Raw genomic sequence first — 17,973 nt, 5'->3', positions numbered from 1 at the left:
CATTTCCGGGGCGGGACATGAGGGGGTGGGGTCATGGGTGGGGCGTGGCTTGAGGGGTGGGGACAGGGGTGGGGGCGGGGCTTGAGGGGTGTGGCCATGGGCGGGGTGTGTGGCCATGGGCGGGGCTACCACCATTCATTCCTATGGGAGGGGCGGGGCTTAGGTGAAGGGTGGGGTGGGGCCATGGGTGGGGTGTGTGGCCATGGGCGGGGCTACCACCATTCATTCCTATGGGAGGGGCGGGGCCATGGGCGGAGACTAGGGCGGGGCCATGGGTGGAAACTAAGGCGGGACAATGGGCGGGGCTTAACCCGGAAGTGAACGCTGATTGGTCGATCCTTATCTTATCTCACCTGTCAATCAGTTTGACATGAGGTGTACCCATTATACTACTAATGTCTTAAATGTTATCTATTAATTGAATTCTTTGCCCCAAAATCCTGCCTCATTTCCTTAACCCTAATTTTCTTATTTCTGTCATGTACTAATCCTCCAGAACTGATGTAAACTGTGCTTAGATTGTCAGAAAGCTTTTTGACAAAGTTCCTCATGAGAGACTCTTGAGAAAATTAAAAAGTCATGGGATAGAAGGTAATGTTTTCTTCTGGATTAGGCAGTGTCCTGTTGTGGTTATTGGACAGAAAACAGAGGGTAGGGTTAAATGACCATTTTTCTCAGTGGAGAAGGGCAAACAGTGGAGTGCCTCAGGGATCTGTGCTGGGACTGGTGCTAATTAACACATTTATAAATAATCTGGAAATTGGAAGAACAAGTGAGATAATTAAATTTGCAGATGACACAAAACTATTCAAAGTTGTCAAAACACCTGAGGACATGAAAAACTGCAGGAGGAACTTAGGAAATTGGAAGACTGGGCATCGAAATGGCAAATGAAATTTTAGTATGGACAAAAGCAAAGTGATGCACTTTGGGAAGAATAATCCAAGTAATAGTTACCAGATGCTAGGGTCTACCTTAGGAGTCAGCACCAAAGAAAAAGATTTAGGTGTTGTAGACACTGCTCTGAAATCTTCTGCCTAAGGGTGCTGCTGTGGAAAATGTGGGACCCCCCCCCCCCCCCCAAGATGCTAGGGATAGTAACTAAGACCAAGAATATTATAATGCCTGTATATCGTTCTATGCTGCATTGTCACCTTGAGTATTGCACATAGTTCTGGTCATCATATCTAAAAAATATATATAGCAGAATTAGAAAAGATTCAAAGAAGAGGGACCAAAATGATAAAGGAGCTGGAACTCCTCTCGTACGAGGAAAAACTCAAGAGGCTGGGGCTTTACAGCTTGGAAAAGAGCCATCTGGGGGGGAGGGGGATGTGATTGAGGTCTACAAAATCCCAAGTGGTGTAGAACAGGTAAGGGTGAATCGATATTTCACCCTTTCAAAAAGTACAAAAACCAGGGGACACTCAATGAAATTACGTAGAAATATTTTTAAAACAACGAGGAGGAAATACTTTTTACTTAGTTAAGCTCTGGAACTCGTTGCCAGAGAAGGTTTGGAAAGGTTGCTGGAGGAAAAGTCCATAGTCTGCTATTCAGAAGATGTGGGGGAAGCCGCTGCCTTCCCTGGATTGGTAGCGTGAAATGTTGCTACTATTTGGGTTAAAGCCAGGCACCGTGACCTGGATTGGCCACTGTTGGAAACAGGAAACTGGGCTAAACCATTGATTTAGTCCAGTATGGCTATTCTTAAGTCCCCAAAGTTAAGAAAACAAATATCCTTCTTTTCTCTTTGTGTATTTTCAAATCTTTCCAACAGGGCTTCCATACTGAAGAAATTGCAAATCAGACGTTGTGAAGCCTTGCTTCCTATGTCAGACTTGTTTCATTGTATACCAAAAAGAAGTGTTTTGAGTCGGTCTTTCCTCAAAAGTAGAAAGCCTAAGGCTAGTAAGGACTGATCAGAATGGTTCCACAGACTTCTCATTCTTCAGTCTTGATTGACTGAGAACAAATTAGACCTTGAATTTAAAACTTCAACAAAGTAGGGTCATAAGGCACAAAAGTCTATCTTTCAGGTCTCACCTGTGGCGGCCTGTTCCTTATCCTTGTCGCTGTGTCTGTCCCCTGGTCTCGACACTTCTTCCTCAGGAGGCCTAAAGGTATTAAAACCACATTATAGGGAAGCATTTGGTATGCAACTGTATAACAGAGTGCAATTTAGTAGATAAAGAATGAATCCGGTAAGCTCCATCACAGTACTATGCTGTAGGACCCCTGAGGAAGAAGTGTTTTTCGAAACACGGACCGTGTCAGGTCCTGGTTTATTACCTTATGTGTACCGTATTCTCTGGATGCAAACTGCTTACTTATTGATTAAAGACTTGGATTTTTTTGGTACATCATCTCTGCAGTTCTCTGTTTTGTTTACTCTTTGACATATTACTGCAGTTCTGTTGGACTCTTTTTGCTTTTGTGTCCCCCTAGTCTCTACAGCTCTGTCATATGTTTAATGGGCTGGCTTCCAGACATGCCTCCATCTCCATATCAGTTGGGACATCCTGGGTTCCCAGCCAGCTACACCGCTCAGTAGGGCTGACCCTGAAAAATCCACTTTCTCCTATCGGTTGCTCCACGTGATTCATTGTTCCTTGTGCTGAGCCTCCCCATTGTGTTTCAGTAGTACACTAATGGACTCATAATTAGGTGTTGCCCACATGCACAAGACTTTCTGTGGGAATTTTTCCCTATCTGAAGCACACACACAAATACACTCTCCTTAAATACGGCCTTTAGCATATTATGACAACATACTTATCCACAAACTCCTTTTATCTACTTCCAACTTTTTAAATTTTTCTTTCCTGGGCCCTTAAAGAATACTGACATGGTCAGAGATAGGTGACAGCAGGTCCTGTTAAATGCATTAGGACAAACGTCACTAACCCCCTCCCAAAAAAAACCCAAAACAAAACAAAACTGGTTTTTGAAAACAAAGCAATGTGGAAAAGCGAAGCCATTTCTTAGGTTCCGGGATCAGTAAGTATGAAGTGTTTGTTTCTTTGGGGAATGTCATCATGCTATGAGGTTCAGCCTATGGATATCATCTCTGTTGTACGTAGGACCCAGTGTGCTCCTTGCCTTCTCTTGTTTTAACCAGATGGTAATACTGAATTCCATTTGATCTGCACAGATTTCAGTTGTGTGCTTGATGGCATCAGCTCTTAAGTATGATCAACTGAGCTCCATGAAATCTCTCAGAACACTGAGGGCACTGAGGCCTCTTCGAGCCTTGTCCAGATTTGAAGGCATGAGGGTAAGGGTAACTTTCAGAGTATGTGAATGAACTTAGAGTATATATCTGTCCTAATGCTCATTTTATTTACACAGATGACTTATTAATGTGAAATGTTCCTTCCGTAGGTAACTTCTGGATCTCTCTGGATATCGCCTGAAAATTAAAAGATAAAGAGTCATAGGTTTAAGCCGTATACATAATTCATTCTAAAAATATAATAGTGCAAAAATATTATCAATGGCAGGTTATTATTTTAAAAATGCCAAACTCAAAATAGTTTATAGTGCTTGTTCTTAAATTGTAAAACCTTGCAGTCTTAATCTGGAGACAATTTTCAACAGAAAAATATCTACATTTTTCCATTTAAAAAAAGCTTTTATGTGCTTTAGAAATAAATGTGAAAGCAAAATAGTGGAGCTGAGATAACGCAAAATACGGTCCATCAATGGGACACTGGAGCAATGGATATTAGGAACAGCAGACAGCAGCCAAAAATATTATTTTTCTATTTCTGGGAAAAGAAAATAATTAATGAAAAAAGAAATCTACAAAAATTTAGAGGAGGAGCAACAGATTTTCAGATCTACAATCACTGCTTTCCCCCATCTAGTTAATTGCTCCAAGGATGGATTGTACTAATATTTGATCTCAGCTTCCATATCCAAGTACGTAATATCAATTTTCATGTTAAATTGGAATTATGTATACCAAATCTAAGACTCTTTTTCCTCTCCTCCTGCTGTATTAATTATTTTTATCCCAGGCAAACAGCTTTTTTTTTTCTCATTTTGGTAATCTGTTTTCTTTTGTTTCAGGAATAAGACATAAGAGAAGACACTGGTAGGACTCTGCTAATTGATTGGACTCTTGCTTTGTGTCTCCATTCAGGTGTCTTTAATAAGCCTCATAGCTAATGTACTCGGGATGTCCGAACTGGGTCCCATTAAATCTCTTAGAACCCTCAGGGCTCTGAGACCATTAAGAGCACTGTCACGATTTGAAGGGATGAGGGTAAGAGAAAACGAAACGATTTCCGACAGTCCCAGGACCGCATTTCATTTGTTTCCTGTCTACCTGCAAATGAAATGGATGAACTTGCCGTATGAACGAGCAAATCATGTTGGTCTTTCTTGCACTCCCCAGTTGCTTCCTCTTTGTTGTGGGATTTCTGTCCTCACTTAATCTCACACCACAGAATGGAGCAGTAAGCGATAAAACATTTCAGATGGGGGTAGAATTGGATTTGCAATATTGAGAAAACGGACTGGTGCTTCCAGTTTAATGTGCCCAGTCGTCAAATTTTTATACTACCTGTCAAAACATATCCTTTCTATTAGAAATGAATCGGAAACCATATGAAAGCAATGGATACTTTCCTCTGAAATATTAAAGTTTTAAGTCAGCATGCCAGGATTAGTTACATACTGTTAGATCTTTTGTGCTTGTGGTTCCCACCTGCATGGCTCCCTGACCCTCCTTCACTTTCCGGAGCATATTCATTTTTTTACTCATGCATGCTCTTACCTGTGAGTTCTTGCTGGTTAGAGAAAGTAGGCTGCTAGCATGATTTTCTCACAAATCTTTTTAAAGAGCCGTAAAAGATGTTTTGGAGCAGAAAGTTTAATAACTCTGAACAGTGAAAGTTGTGCACAGAACCGCAATGATAGCGAGTCACCTTTCCAAAATGCAAGAATAATTTGAAAGTGAAGATTTTCAAATGCCTTTGCTACTGAAGTGCAGGGTCCGTCACAACCTAAAAATTGAGCAAAAGGGAAAAACGAGAAGGACTTCTTGTATAAAAAAAATGTTTATGGGTATCACAAAGGTTGATAAACAGAAATGTGTTAAAATTTAACATTAATTAATAGTAAGAAAACTGAGTAGCCATCAAAAATTTCTTTATATCAACTCATATTATTTTTTTGGGGGGGGGGTCATCGGAAACCCTTGCAGTAATCCTTCATTGTTTCGTACAGAAAAACTGCTCCCGAATCGTCATTGATCCTTTAATTAACTAAATTAATTAATTAAATAACTAAAAGGATCGATGACGATCAATGAAGGATTACTGCAAGGGTTTCCGATGATCCCCCCCCCCCCAAATATATGAGTTGATAGAAAGGAATTTTTGAGGGTTACTCAGTTTTCTTACTATTAATGATTGTGAATACATTGCCAGTGAACATTTAACGTTGGCCATTAATGCATATTAATTAGCTTGTGTTAACAGCCCATGGCAATGACATGCAAGTAAGTTGTGCCTTAATCTAGTAGCATTAAAGATAACATCTTAACGTGGATGCTGATGCAGATAGATACCCACACCTATTAGAGGTATAGTTCAGTTTTACAGTAGACTCTCTGTTAACCGGACCTCTAGCAAACAGAACTCTCAAGTAACCAGCAAAAAAAAAAAAAAAAATCAAAGAAATGCTGTAATACCTTAAATGAAAATAAAATCAATTGCTGGTGGAAATTTAAGTGTAAACTTGGCACACAACACCTGAGTACGCCCACGCTTTGCCTACCACATGTCCGGTAGTTTATCTGGAACAGTTTATGGTATGGCATAGTGTGGGGTATAGTTAGGTCTATTTTTAATAGTAACTCTCGAGCAATCAGAAACTACATTTATCTGGCATGGGTGCTGGTTAACTGAGAGTCTACTGAATTATCTACTTATTTATTTACAGTTTTTATATCTCACTCCATCTTGGCGATTCTCAACAGCTTACATGAAACATACATATTTGCCCAATGCTTATATGAAACAATCTTGAAATAAAGCCTAGAATCTCATACATTAAAAATTTGTAAAAAGACATCTAAACAACCCAGTACATTTTATCCATTAATGTATCTCTGTTCCATTTGTGAGTTTTATAGTATTCTATATTTTTTGTGTGTGCACAGGTAATGAGCTGTTTTGCATCTTATTACCTTATTGATACAAATTTGTATGTTAATGAATTTTAACTAACAGTGCTTTTTGCATGTTAATCTTTCTGAAAACATTAGTGCCCTTTGATACAATGACCTCATGGAATGACTTCTTAAGATATCCATAGAACCCCACAGTATTTCGAAGGTTCCTTTTAATTTAGGGCTCCTTTTACAAAGGTGTCACTAAGAGTTTTAGCGCATGCTACACGCTAACGCGTGCATGTTAGTCTATGGACGCGTTAGCGGTTAGCGCCCGTGTATATGTAGCGTGCGTTAAAACGCATAGCGCACCTTAGTAAAACAGGGGTTTAGCGTCCCATTGTTGTGCTGTACCCCTTTTTCTATTGTCATATGCAGAGTTATTCAGTGCAAAAAGTGTACCTTATATTAGAGCAAATGGAATATATATATTTATATATATATATATATATATAATATAATAAAATGGTAGGCCGCGCATACGCACTAAAAAAAAACGTGTTCCCTGATCCGTCGCGAAAACATGATTGCGCATGCGCGGGTTTTACGTCACCACTTGCTCGCGGCGGCTTTCAAATAAAAATAAAAAATTACACAGCTGCAGCGGCCTTCCTCACCCCCACCTCTCACTGTCAATGGTACCGGCTTCTCTCTCGAACTGCACCAGGATTGAGAGAGGAGCTGCAGCGCCGGCTTTCAACTTAAAACAAAAAAAATAAAAAAAAACCAACTGGAGATCGCCACTCTCACCTGGCTCCCACTGTGCAAACCCCCCCCAACTGGAGATTGCCGCTCTCAACCCCCTCCCCCCCAACTGGAGATCGCCGCTCTCACCCGCTCCCACTGTGCAAACCCCCCCAACTGGAGATCGCCGCTCTCAACCCCCCCCCCCCCCAACTGGAGATCGCCGCTCTCACCCGCTCCCACTGTGCAAACCCCCCCCCCAACTGGAGATCGCCGCTCTCCCCCCTTCCCCCCCCAACTGGAGATCGCCGCTCAAACCCGCTCCCACTGTGCAAACCCCCCCCCCCCAACTGGAGATCCCCGCTCTCACCCCCCTCCCCCCAACTGGAGATCGCCGCTCTCACCCGCTCACACTGTGCAACCCCACCCCCCATGGGAGGATGCGCCGCAGCAAAGTGCTGCACAGGTACTGGAGGGGGAGAGATATATCACTTCTGCACCGGTACAAACATCCCTCCAGCGTTGGCACTCGCTGCACGTTAAACAGGCTGCTTCGGCCTTTCTCCTGCAGTTGAGTCCCTTTGCCGCTTCACTGATTACGTCATCAATGACGCAACAGAGAGCCTCAACGGCAGAAGAAAGCAGAAGCAGCCTGTTTAACGTGCAGCGACTGCCAACGCTGGAGGGAGGTTTGATATTAAAGTCATCTTGCTGGGAGGGTCGCAGAGTCAGCGGGGGTTGGGCTGGGAGGGGAGAGAAGCGTCTGCCTCGGGTGCTTCAGGCAGCAGCAGCGTTTACAATTCGCTGCTGTTGCTGGCTTCAGGCCTTCCTCTCTGGCCGGTCCTGCCTACTTCCTGTTTTCATGAAGACAGGACCGGCCAGAGAGAAAGACCTGAAGCCAGCAACAGCAATGAATTGTGAATGCTGCTGCTGACCAATGAAGTAGTTAAATGAGGAAAGGGAGCAGAGGGGGAGAGAATGCCTTGGAGGGAAGGAAGAAGGTATGCCAGACCAAGGCAAAAGGAAGGAGGAGATGGAGAGAGGCCATATGGGAGAGAAAGAGAGAGATAGAAAGAGAAGAGAGGGCAGTGAATGGAAGGGGCAACATAGAGGGTGAACAGTATTCTAGCACATAGAGGGTGAACAGTATTCTAGCACCCGTTAATGTAACGGGCTTAAAGACTAGTGTATATATATATATATATATATATATATATATATATATATATATATATATATATATATATATATATATATATATATATATAAAACTGAACAGAAATCAGATTTGGGATTCTATAGGTTGTTTCAACCCATGGTCAATGCTTAACCAAATGTATTTATAATAATGAAGGGCCTCTTTTGCCCTTTGAAATAAAATATAGGGTCTAATTTTAAAGAATAAATAGTGTAAATGCAAGATGGCAAGGACAAATAAAATATTCATATGTAATATCACATCGCACGTTAAGAATTTGTCTTGTTGGACAGAATGAATGGATCATATAGGTCTTTATCTGCCATCATCTAATATGTTAATTTTTGTGCATATATGTCAGTATATAAGCTGCACCTACATACGAATGAATGTGCTGCTGCTATAGGCATGTTCTAGGGTAGAATTTGGAAGGAGCATGGGCACAGGCACAATTTACGCACATTGTGGCAGTTCTATAAACTGTTGCCTCATTTCAGGTATCGCAAAAGGGCATGCTTAGCACCAGTTCTGTAATGGCCTAAGGGTGCACCTAAGCTGTTATAGAATACTAGTCTTTAAGCCTGTTACATTAACGGGTGTTTCTTTATCTCTCTCTCCTTGGCCGCTGTCTGTATCGTTCTGTCTCCCCCTCCCCCCCGAGCAAAGCTGTCTATCCCCAGCACACCTCCCCCCAAAGCAGCCCCCTTTCCCTATCTCTCCATGGCCCCTTGTCTCCCCCCCCAGCACACCCCTCCCCCCAAAGCAGCCCCCTTTCCCTCTCCCTATCTCTCCATGGCCCCTTCTGTCTTCCCCCCCAGAGCAAAGCTGTTTGCCTCAAGCACATCCCTCCCCCCAAAGCAGCCCCCTTTTCCTCTCTCGCTGACTCTCTCTCTGGCCCCCTTTCTCTGTCTGTCTTTCTGGCCCTCTCCCTGCCCCTGTCTTTCTTTCTTTCTGTCTCCCTCCCTCCCTCCCGGTATCTGTCTGTCATTTTTCCCCATTTCCCTGTGCAGCAGCATTTCCATCCCACTTCCCTATGCAGCAGCAACAGCATTTCCCTCCTATCTCCCCCCCCTTTCCTGTGCAGAAACAGTAGCAGCATTTTCCCCATCCCCCTTTCCCTTCTCTTCTCTTCTCTTCCTTGCTCCGTTCGGCCCCTCCCCCTTCTTTTACTGCCTAGTCCTGCTCGATCTGGCCTGCTCCTGTCCCTCCCACCGCCGACAAACCTCGAGGCTCCAGCCGCGTAGGCAGCACTTTAAACACGCTGCTCTTCGGCCTTCTACTACCGATTTCCTCTGCCGCGTCTGTCTCCGATGATGTCATCGGAGACGACGGCAGAGGAAATCGGCAGTAGAAGGGAGAAGCAGCGTGTTTATAATGCTGCCTACGCCGCTGGAGCCGGGAGGTTTGTGGAGGGCCGCTGGAGCCGCCTACACCGCTGGAGCCAGGTTTGGAGAGCACAGTCGCGCGCCTTCAGCCCCCGCATGCGCCCTGAGGTTTAGAATGTTGCCACAGAAGCACACCTCAGAGCGCCACACCGCACAAATTTTTAAGAGCGCATGCGCCTCTAGTTTTTTATTATTATTGATTAGTGCAAAGCCACATTGGCACACCAGTGTTAGACATGCCTACTTACAGCAGGCCAATAGCTGGTATATGTGAGCATGCCCAAGTGTGCTATGCATTGTGGGCAACTACTAGTATTTGATAAATTGTACAAGTTGCTTGGCGAAATGTCTATGACATGTCCATGCACTGTCCACATGTTTGCCCCCAGATTCTAAGTGATTTAGACACACTGGGCCTGATTCTATAAAAGTCAGGCGCTGTGCAAACAGCACCTACCGCATGTCAATCAAATTAAGGTAAAAAAAAACAAACAAACAACAAACTCCAAATAGCACCAAAAGGTTCCACAAAGGAGATGAAGCAGCAAAACAACAAAAAAGACTGTGGAACAGAAGATCGGATATACCAATTTGTAATCTAATAAGCGTCCAAATAACTTAAAAACAATAATCATATAAAAACAATCCACAAAGAGTGTGTACAGTCTTATAGGGTCCTTGGCTGTCTTAAATATAAAAACATTAAAGTCCCCCCAAAATCCAAGTAGTTAGGAGGCTACAAACAAGCAGCACAGCTCATAAGCCTTTAATGTAGCTAAGACCCCTGAGGAAGGTATTTTTATTTTGCTGAAACACGGCCTGTGTTGGGTTATTTTTCTTGTATACATTATTTGGTTTGTGACTCTATACACCCTTTGTGGATTGTTTTTAAGATTATTGGTTTTAAGTTACAGTCAAACCTTGGTTTACGAGTGCACCGATTTGTGAGTGTTTCGCAAGACGAGCAAAACATTCGCAAAATTGGCGCCTCGGAAACCGAGTTTGACTCCATTTACGAGCGCCACTCCCCGCGATCTGGCATCCCCCCCACTCGCGCCGTCTTCCCCCCCCCCCCCGTGATTCTACATCCCCCCCCCGAGCACCGAAACGACATCCCTTACCCCAATTGGGTACTGGCACCGGCACCAGCACCAATGCACAGGACATGCCGGTGCTGGTGCCCGAAGATCCTCCCTCTTCTGTGCTGGGCTGGACGGTGCATCGGAGATCTTCTCTCTTGCCTGTGCTGGGCTGGACTGGGCTTTGAGCATTTGCGCATGCTCAAAGCCTTCTGGTCTCACTCTCTCCGAGATTCTCAGATTCAGAATCTCAGAGAGAGCAAGACCAGAAGGCCTTGAGCATGCGCAAATGCTCAAGGCCCAGTCCAGCCCAGCCCAGAAGAGGGAGGATCTTCGGGCACCGGCATGTCCTGTGCGCTGGTGCTGGTGCCGGTGCCCAATCGGGGTAAGGGGTGTCGTTTCGGTGCTCGGGGGGGGGGGGATGTAGGATCACGGGGGAGGGGGGCGATGCGAGCAGGGGGGAGGATGCCGGTTCACAGGGGGGGATGCCGGTTCGCGGGGGGGGGAGAGGGGGTATGGGAGCAGTGTCGGTGGCCTCAAGGGGGGGCGGAATGGAGCAGTGCCGGTAGCCTCGTGGGTGGGGAGGAGGAGGTGGAATGAATCAGAGCGAGTTTCCCTTACTTCCTATGGGGAAACTCGCTTTGATATACGAGCAATTTGGTTTACAACCATACTTCTGGAACGAATTATGCTCGTAAACCAAGGTTCCACTGTATTTGGACACAAATCAGATTACGGTGCCATTTATAGAATCACACCTAGCGGTGCCCAACTTGACGTAGGTATTGGTGGGTGTCATCATGTTAAGTGCCAGTATATTAGGCCAGGGTTTTCCTAGCCTAATTTACCAGCACTTGGCACAGATGCCTAATGGCACTTACGTCATTCCACGCCTAAACGCTGCCTCTAACCACGCCTACTTTTTGCGTAGGTGCCTTGCTGTAGATACTGCACCGATTGGCGCACAGAATTTAAATTAATCATTTTTAAAATCCCCCTCCCCCCTTTTATGAAAGCGCAGAAGAGGTTCTTGGTGCTAGCCAGTGCGCTGAATGCTCTGCGCTGCTCCGATGCTCTTAGGAACTCTATGTACAGAGCATTCGGCGTGCCAGCTGGCGCTAAAAACCTCTTCTGCGCTTTTGTAAAAGAGGGGTTTTATCATTGGCCTTTAAAGGTGTTTTCAATTATGCCAATTCAAATTAAATTAACCCCCCCTGTTTTATGAAACTTCGATAGCAGTTTCTAGCGCGGGGAGCCGCGCGGAAGGGCCCCCCGCGGCTCCCGACGTTCACAGGAACTCAATGAGCGTCGGGAGCAGCGCAGGCCACTCAGCGCGTCTCCCCCGCGGTAGAAGCTGCTGTCGCAGTTTCGTAAAAGGAGGCCTAAGTTTTGTGTGGAGATCAGCTACAGTAGGTGCCCCAATCTAGGCACTTTTTATAGAATCGGGACCATTGTGTATAAAATGGTCCCTAGCACTTAAACGTTTAACTGCCAATTAAACAAGAATTAGAGTCGGTTCAGCGAATGACCACCAGGATGGTCTCGGGACTCAAGAACCTCCCATATGAGGAAAGACTGAATAAACTGCAAGTATACTCGCTCGAGGAACGTAGAGAGAGGGGGGACATGATTGAGACTTTTAAATATATCACGGGCCGCATCGAGGTGGAAGACGATATCTTCTTTCTTAAAGGACCTTCAACCACAAGAGGTCATCCGCTGAAAATCAAAGCTGGGCAATTTCATGGCGACGCCAGGAAGTATTTCTTCACCGAAAGGGTAGTCGATCATTGGAATGGACTTCCATTGCAGGTGATTAACGCCAGCAGCGTGCTCGATTTCAAAAAGAAATGGGATATGTATGTGGGATCTCTAGCCGGGTGAAGTCTGGGGGTGGGTCTTTAGCGTGGGCAGACTTGATGGGCTACAGCCCTTTTCTGCCGTCATATTCTATGTTTCTATCTAATTATTGGCACCAATCATGTATCATGTATAAGTACCACTGTTCTATAACACAGATGCGCTCCCGAGAGAGGTGGTGGAGAGTAAAACGGTGACTGAGTTCAAAGAAGCGTGGGATGAACACAGAAGATTTAGAATCAGAAAATAATATTAAATATTGAACTAGGCCAGTTACTGGGCAGACTTGCACGGTCTGTGTCTGTGTATGGCCGATTGGTGGAAGATGGGCTGGGGAGGGCTTCAATGGCTGGGAGGGTGTAGATGGGCTGGAGTAAGTCTTAACAGAGATTTTGGCAGTTGGAACCCAAGCACAGTACCGGGTGGAGCTTTGGATTCTTGCCCAGAAATAGCTAAGAAGAAAAAAAATAAAAATAAAAATTTAAATTGAATCAGGTTGGGCAGACTGGATGGACCATTCGGATCTTTATCTGCCGTCATCTACTATGTTACTATGTTAGATGCACTATTGGTGCCTAAATATATGTGCCAACATATAGAATTGTCTTTTATAGTTTATAAAATATGCAAAATTATGCATATTATGTGCACCTACACCTAAAGGCCAATAGAAGTTTATATGGCTTTATAAAATCGGTTGCAAACGGGTGCCTTTTGCTCTCAATCTAGGCAATGTTTTATAAAATTACCCTCTTGCTTGTCACTTTTCGTGGTACACTTGGCAGATGTTTTGCAATTTACTGAAAGAAGTCATCCCTATAGCTGTGGTTCTCAACTGGGCCCTTGAGGCATACCAGTCAGTTTGGTTTTTGGCAGATTAATAATGAATATGCACATGTGAAATCTTCATGCATTGCCATCAGTGAATGCTAATCTACTCACATATATTCATTATGGAATCTAGATAACCTGACTAGCTGCCCTAGAGCATGATGGGATCATTTCCTGTAAGAACCTTGTATATCCTTGACAAAGCACAAGGATTGTATGGGGTTCTTTTATTGAGGCGTGCGCAATGATTACCATATGCTAAATGCCATGCAGCCCATTATTATATTCTTATAGACTGCATGGCATTTAGTGCATGTTAATCATTAGTGTACGCTAAAGCCATTAGGACCCCTGTATGTTCTGCTAATGGATTGTAATAAAAGCCATATGAAGAACTACAAATCAGAACCAAAATGGAAAAAAAAATAATATTACTTAGAGCAATTTAGATGCCTCAGATTGCTCTATGCCTTTTTTTACCTTATCTTTAAAGCGGGATGGAAATCTGTTGGTGAAGTAGAAATTCTTTATTTTTCTGGGTTTCCAAACACTTTGCAATATACAATCCATTTCACAATCAAAATTCTAACTACGAAACATCAAGTTGATACTGTGATTCGGAAGGGTTTCTCCGTGCTGTGGAGGGAGGTTGGTCCGGCCGGCCCGACCACAGGTGGGCCGGTCGGGGAATTGGGCCTACGGAGCAGGAGGGACTGGGCATCCGTCCTGCTCCCAACATTTTTAAATGTACGGGGAGGGGGGTTGGTCCGGCTGGCCCGACCACGGGTGGGCCGGTCGGGGGTGCGGTGGGCTGGTGGGGGGAATCGGGCCTATGGAGCAGGAGGGACTGAGCACTCCTTCTGCTCCCAATTTTTACGTACGTGTTGGGCCCCGAGGGGGGGGGGAATTTTTTATTCTCCTGCTCTCTGCTGCCCTTCCCCGCAGTGCAGCCCCGCTTTAAAACCATGGGCTTGCACTGCGGGAAAGGGCGGCAGACAGCAGGAGAGTTGGGGCAGGCAGAGAGCAGGTCCCGGCACAGAGCAGGAGAGCCGTGGGAGGCAGAGAGAGTCGGGGCAGGCAGAGAGCAGGTCTAGGCAGAGAGGAGAGGAGCTTTTTACACAAGCGACTGGTCCTCACCAGTCGCTTGTTCTTGATCGGTCAGCTAGTCAATGTGCAAGGAGAAAAGTTTAGTGAATTGCGTCCCTAGTAGTTGATTGACAACCGCACTGAGCAACACCTACAATGTAGGCATGCTTAGATGCCGTTTATAGAACCTGGCCCTTAGAGCTGAACTCTAAATGGCGTCATTAAGATCCATGCTAAGCGCTAATTCTATAAAGATCACTTAGCACTAAGCGACCTTAATGCTAAGTGATAGAACAGTGCTTAGAGCGATTTTCCACACCCAAGTTTGGGCATGAGGAATTAAGCCCGCGGAAACCTGGTGTAAATCCTCACACCCGGCTGGGTGCGCAAATTCCAAGTAACATTGTGCCTAATTTCTGGGAATGCTCCTCCTGTGACCACACCCCCTTTTGAGTAGCACCCTATGAAATTTAGATGCAGATGTTATAGGAAAGCAACTAGGCCAAATGCATGTGCAAATCCGAACCGATGCTAATTAACTGCAATTATTGATTGTTGGCACCTCTTTAACTCATTAATTGTTCTACTCATCTTCCCCGCTGTACCCAAGAATCCAGGGGATGATGCTTGAATTTGGATTGATATATTTTTGCTAGTGGGAACAAATACTTGCTGAAGGTTTTATAAGGAAATGTCAGATTTACTACATCACAATAGCGGAAGTAGGGAAGCGTAGTTAACAAATGCTACGAAAATAGGGAGTCAAATTAGCTGAATATGACAAAAGAAAAGACCCTAATATTATATTAGTCTGTTGATTATATCATAGATAGTTAAATATATAGTAAAATGTAATTCTCATATAATCAGAATTGTGTGATTTGGCCCAGAGCCAAAGCGCCTATAGTGTTTGGAATAGTAAATGGTATAAAAGGGTTCTATTGAAAAGTCAAAAACGTTTTACTCAGCGGCAAAAAAGAGAAAAATTCTCACTTAACTTTTGGGGTTTCTGCAGGTCCCGACATGAACCATGTTTCAAAATTCTTTTTCAAGGAACCAAAAGTAAGAATTAAACAGTTGGAATGTCAGGCTATTCAAAGTGAAGTTGGTTCAAATAGTGCTATTCTGTTGATAAAAATAAAAGCATAGATAGAATGGCAAGCGTTCTTGTAATTCCCATTCCTTTTTCCCTTTGACATTCTGTCGTGCTCAGCTGATGTGCACGTCCTTCCGTGCAGTACAGAATGACGTCACTACACTGCCTTTTAAACCTGTGTCGGCGTCTCTGGCCATTACATGAAAGAAGAAGCCAGAGAAGTTTTTCACTTTGCCATTCGTACATGACAGGTACCCACCCTTTGTTGCCTTTAAATAAGTTTGCACTGAAATAGCTTTTTGCACTGTGATTGTTGAAACCTAGGGCTCCTTTTACCAAGGTGCGTTAGCGTTTTTTAGCGCAGGCATCGGATTAGCGCGTGCTAACCGAAAAACTACCACCTGCTCAAGAGGAGGCAGGAGTGGCTAGCGGGCGTGGAATTTTAGCGCACGCTATTCTGCGTGTTAAGGCCCTAACGCGCCTTCGTAAAAGGAGCCCTAAATCTATGCTTTTATTTTTATCAACAGAATAGCACTATTTGAACCAACTTCACTTTGAATAGTCTGGCATTCAAGCTGTTTAATTCTTACTTTTGGTTCCTTGAAAAAGAATTTTGAAACATGGTCCATGTCGGGACCTGCAGAAACCCCAAAAGTTAAGTGAGAATTTTTCTCTTTTTTTGCCACTGAGTAAAACGTTTTTAACTTTTCAATAGAACCCTTTTACACCATTCACTATTCCAAACACTATATAGAAACATAGAAGAAGATGACGGCAGAAAAGGGCTACAGCCCATCAAGTCTGCCCACTCTGCTTACCCACCCCCTGTCTATGCCCTAATGACCCAATTTCCTTATCTTGACCCTCGTAGGGATCCCACATGGGTATCCCATTTATTCTTAAAGTCTGGCACGTTGTCTGCCTCGATCACCTGCACTGGAAGCTTGTTCCAATGATCAACCACTCTCTCTGTGAAGAAATACTTTCTGGTGTCGCCATGAAATTTTCCGCCCCTGAGTTTGAGCGGGTGCCCTCTTGTGGCCGAGGGTCCCTTGAGAAAGAAAATATCTTCTTCCACTTCGACACGTCCCGTGGAGCTTCGGCTCTTGGCCAAATCACACAATTCTGAGTATATGAGAATTACATTATACTATACATTTAACTATCTCTAATATAATATCAGGAGTCTTCTTTTGTCAGATTTACTACATCACCACAGCATAAAAATCCCTGCTGGATTATGGCTTTAAAGCCTTGGCTAAAGTGTTAATGAACAAGCAAGCCAACTGCTATTTCTAAAATTGGATTCGTGCCTATTCTTATCCCATATAACAAATAAAGTGAATTAAATTATTTAAAGTATGTACTATAATATTAAAAATAATTATAGAGTGCTCAGTGTAATATCTTATTCAAAACCAACAGGTTAATAGAATGAAGATGTATTAACATTGCATCATTGCACTCACCTACCTACCAACCCTAGGTAGGTGAGTGCAATGATGCAATGTTAATACATCTTCATTCTATTAACCTGTTGGTTTTGAATAAGATATTACACTGAGCACTCTATAATTATTTTTAATATTATAGTACATACTTTAAATAATTTAATTCACTTTATTTGTTATATTATTAAGTAGGTGAATAGATTTATAAAAAAAAATTTCTCCCATTTATTTAAACTTTGATATTCTTATCCCATGCCGTAAACAGTCATTACCAAATATGATAATTAAATGCTGTTAAAAGAAAGCCCAGATTTGCCCCGCTTTCCTTGTAGTAACTTTAATTACTCACTTGTTTAGTTTGATAAAGACCATCTACATGAAGGAATACAATTCTGTGCATGCTATCTCTGTAATTAGCAGAAGTAAGCAAACTCCAGTTCTTGTGCATGCCAATCCGCTTGGGTTTCAGGATATCTCTAATATGCATGCGTGAGATGGATTTGCCTGCATGCTGCTTCACTGTGTGCTGGTCTGTCTCATGTTTATTCATTAGGACTATCCTGAAAACCTGAGTGAATTGGAATCCATGGGAACTGAAGTGTACCTACTGTTACCCTCTGCATACAAATATCTTTATTTTATTTATTTTCTATACTGTTCTCCCAGGAGAGCTCAAAATGGTTTTACATGAGTTTATTCATGTACTCAAGCATTTTTCCCTGTCTGTCCTGGTGGGCTCACAATCTATCTAGTGCACCCTCCTCCCATTGACAGAACTGCAGTTGGAGGATTTTCACTGAGCTTAGGGGGAACAGTGACTGGAAGAAGGGCATAGCAGCATTAACATTGGCAGGAAGACTCAGAAGCACCAGGAGAGGGGTAAAGTAGCGCTAACACTGGCAGTGCTCTTTACATTTTTGGTGAAACCCTTTACTGGTCGCCGTACATGAAGAAAGACACTCGAAAGGGTCCAGAAAAGAGCGACTAAGATGGTTAAGGGGCTGGAGGAGTTTAAGTACAGAGAAAGATTAGAGAAACTGGGCCTTTTCTCCCTCAAACAGAGGAGATTGAGAGGGGACATGATAGAAACATTCAAGGTATTGAAGGGAATAGATTTAGTAG

General features: G+C 43.7%; 1 protein-coding gene across 6 annotated transcripts in view; it reads left to right on the top strand.

The window, feature by feature from the left end:
* The window catches only part of LOC117354345 (sodium channel protein type 5 subunit alpha-like), an 839,094-nt gene that overhangs the window by 722,222 nt on the left and 98,899 nt on the right, over positions 1 to 17,973 (top strand). For 4 of the 6 annotated variants that reach the window (XM_033931710.1, XM_033931714.1, XM_033931715.1 and 1 more), the window contains one exon: positions 4,148 to 4,270. The exons of 1 other annotated variant lie outside the window; for it this stretch is intronic. In XM_033931710.1, coding sequence (XP_033787601.1) covers positions 4,148 to 4,270 — 123 coding nt within the window. Of the gene's footprint in view, positions 1 to 3,154; positions 3,278 to 4,147; positions 4,271 to 17,973 lie in introns of all 6 variants that reach the window. One more of the 6 variants, XM_033931711.1, reaches the window with a different exon arrangement.

The sequence above is a fragment of the Geotrypetes seraphini genome, chromosome 2 (genome assembly GCF_902459505.1).
Source record: "Geotrypetes seraphini chromosome 2, aGeoSer1.1, whole genome shotgun sequence".
Lineage (NCBI taxonomy): Eukaryota > Metazoa > Chordata > Amphibia > Gymnophiona > Dermophiidae > Geotrypetes > Geotrypetes seraphini.
Note: the sequence above shows the minus strand (reverse complement) of the source record. Positions and strands in the feature narration are given on the sequence as shown.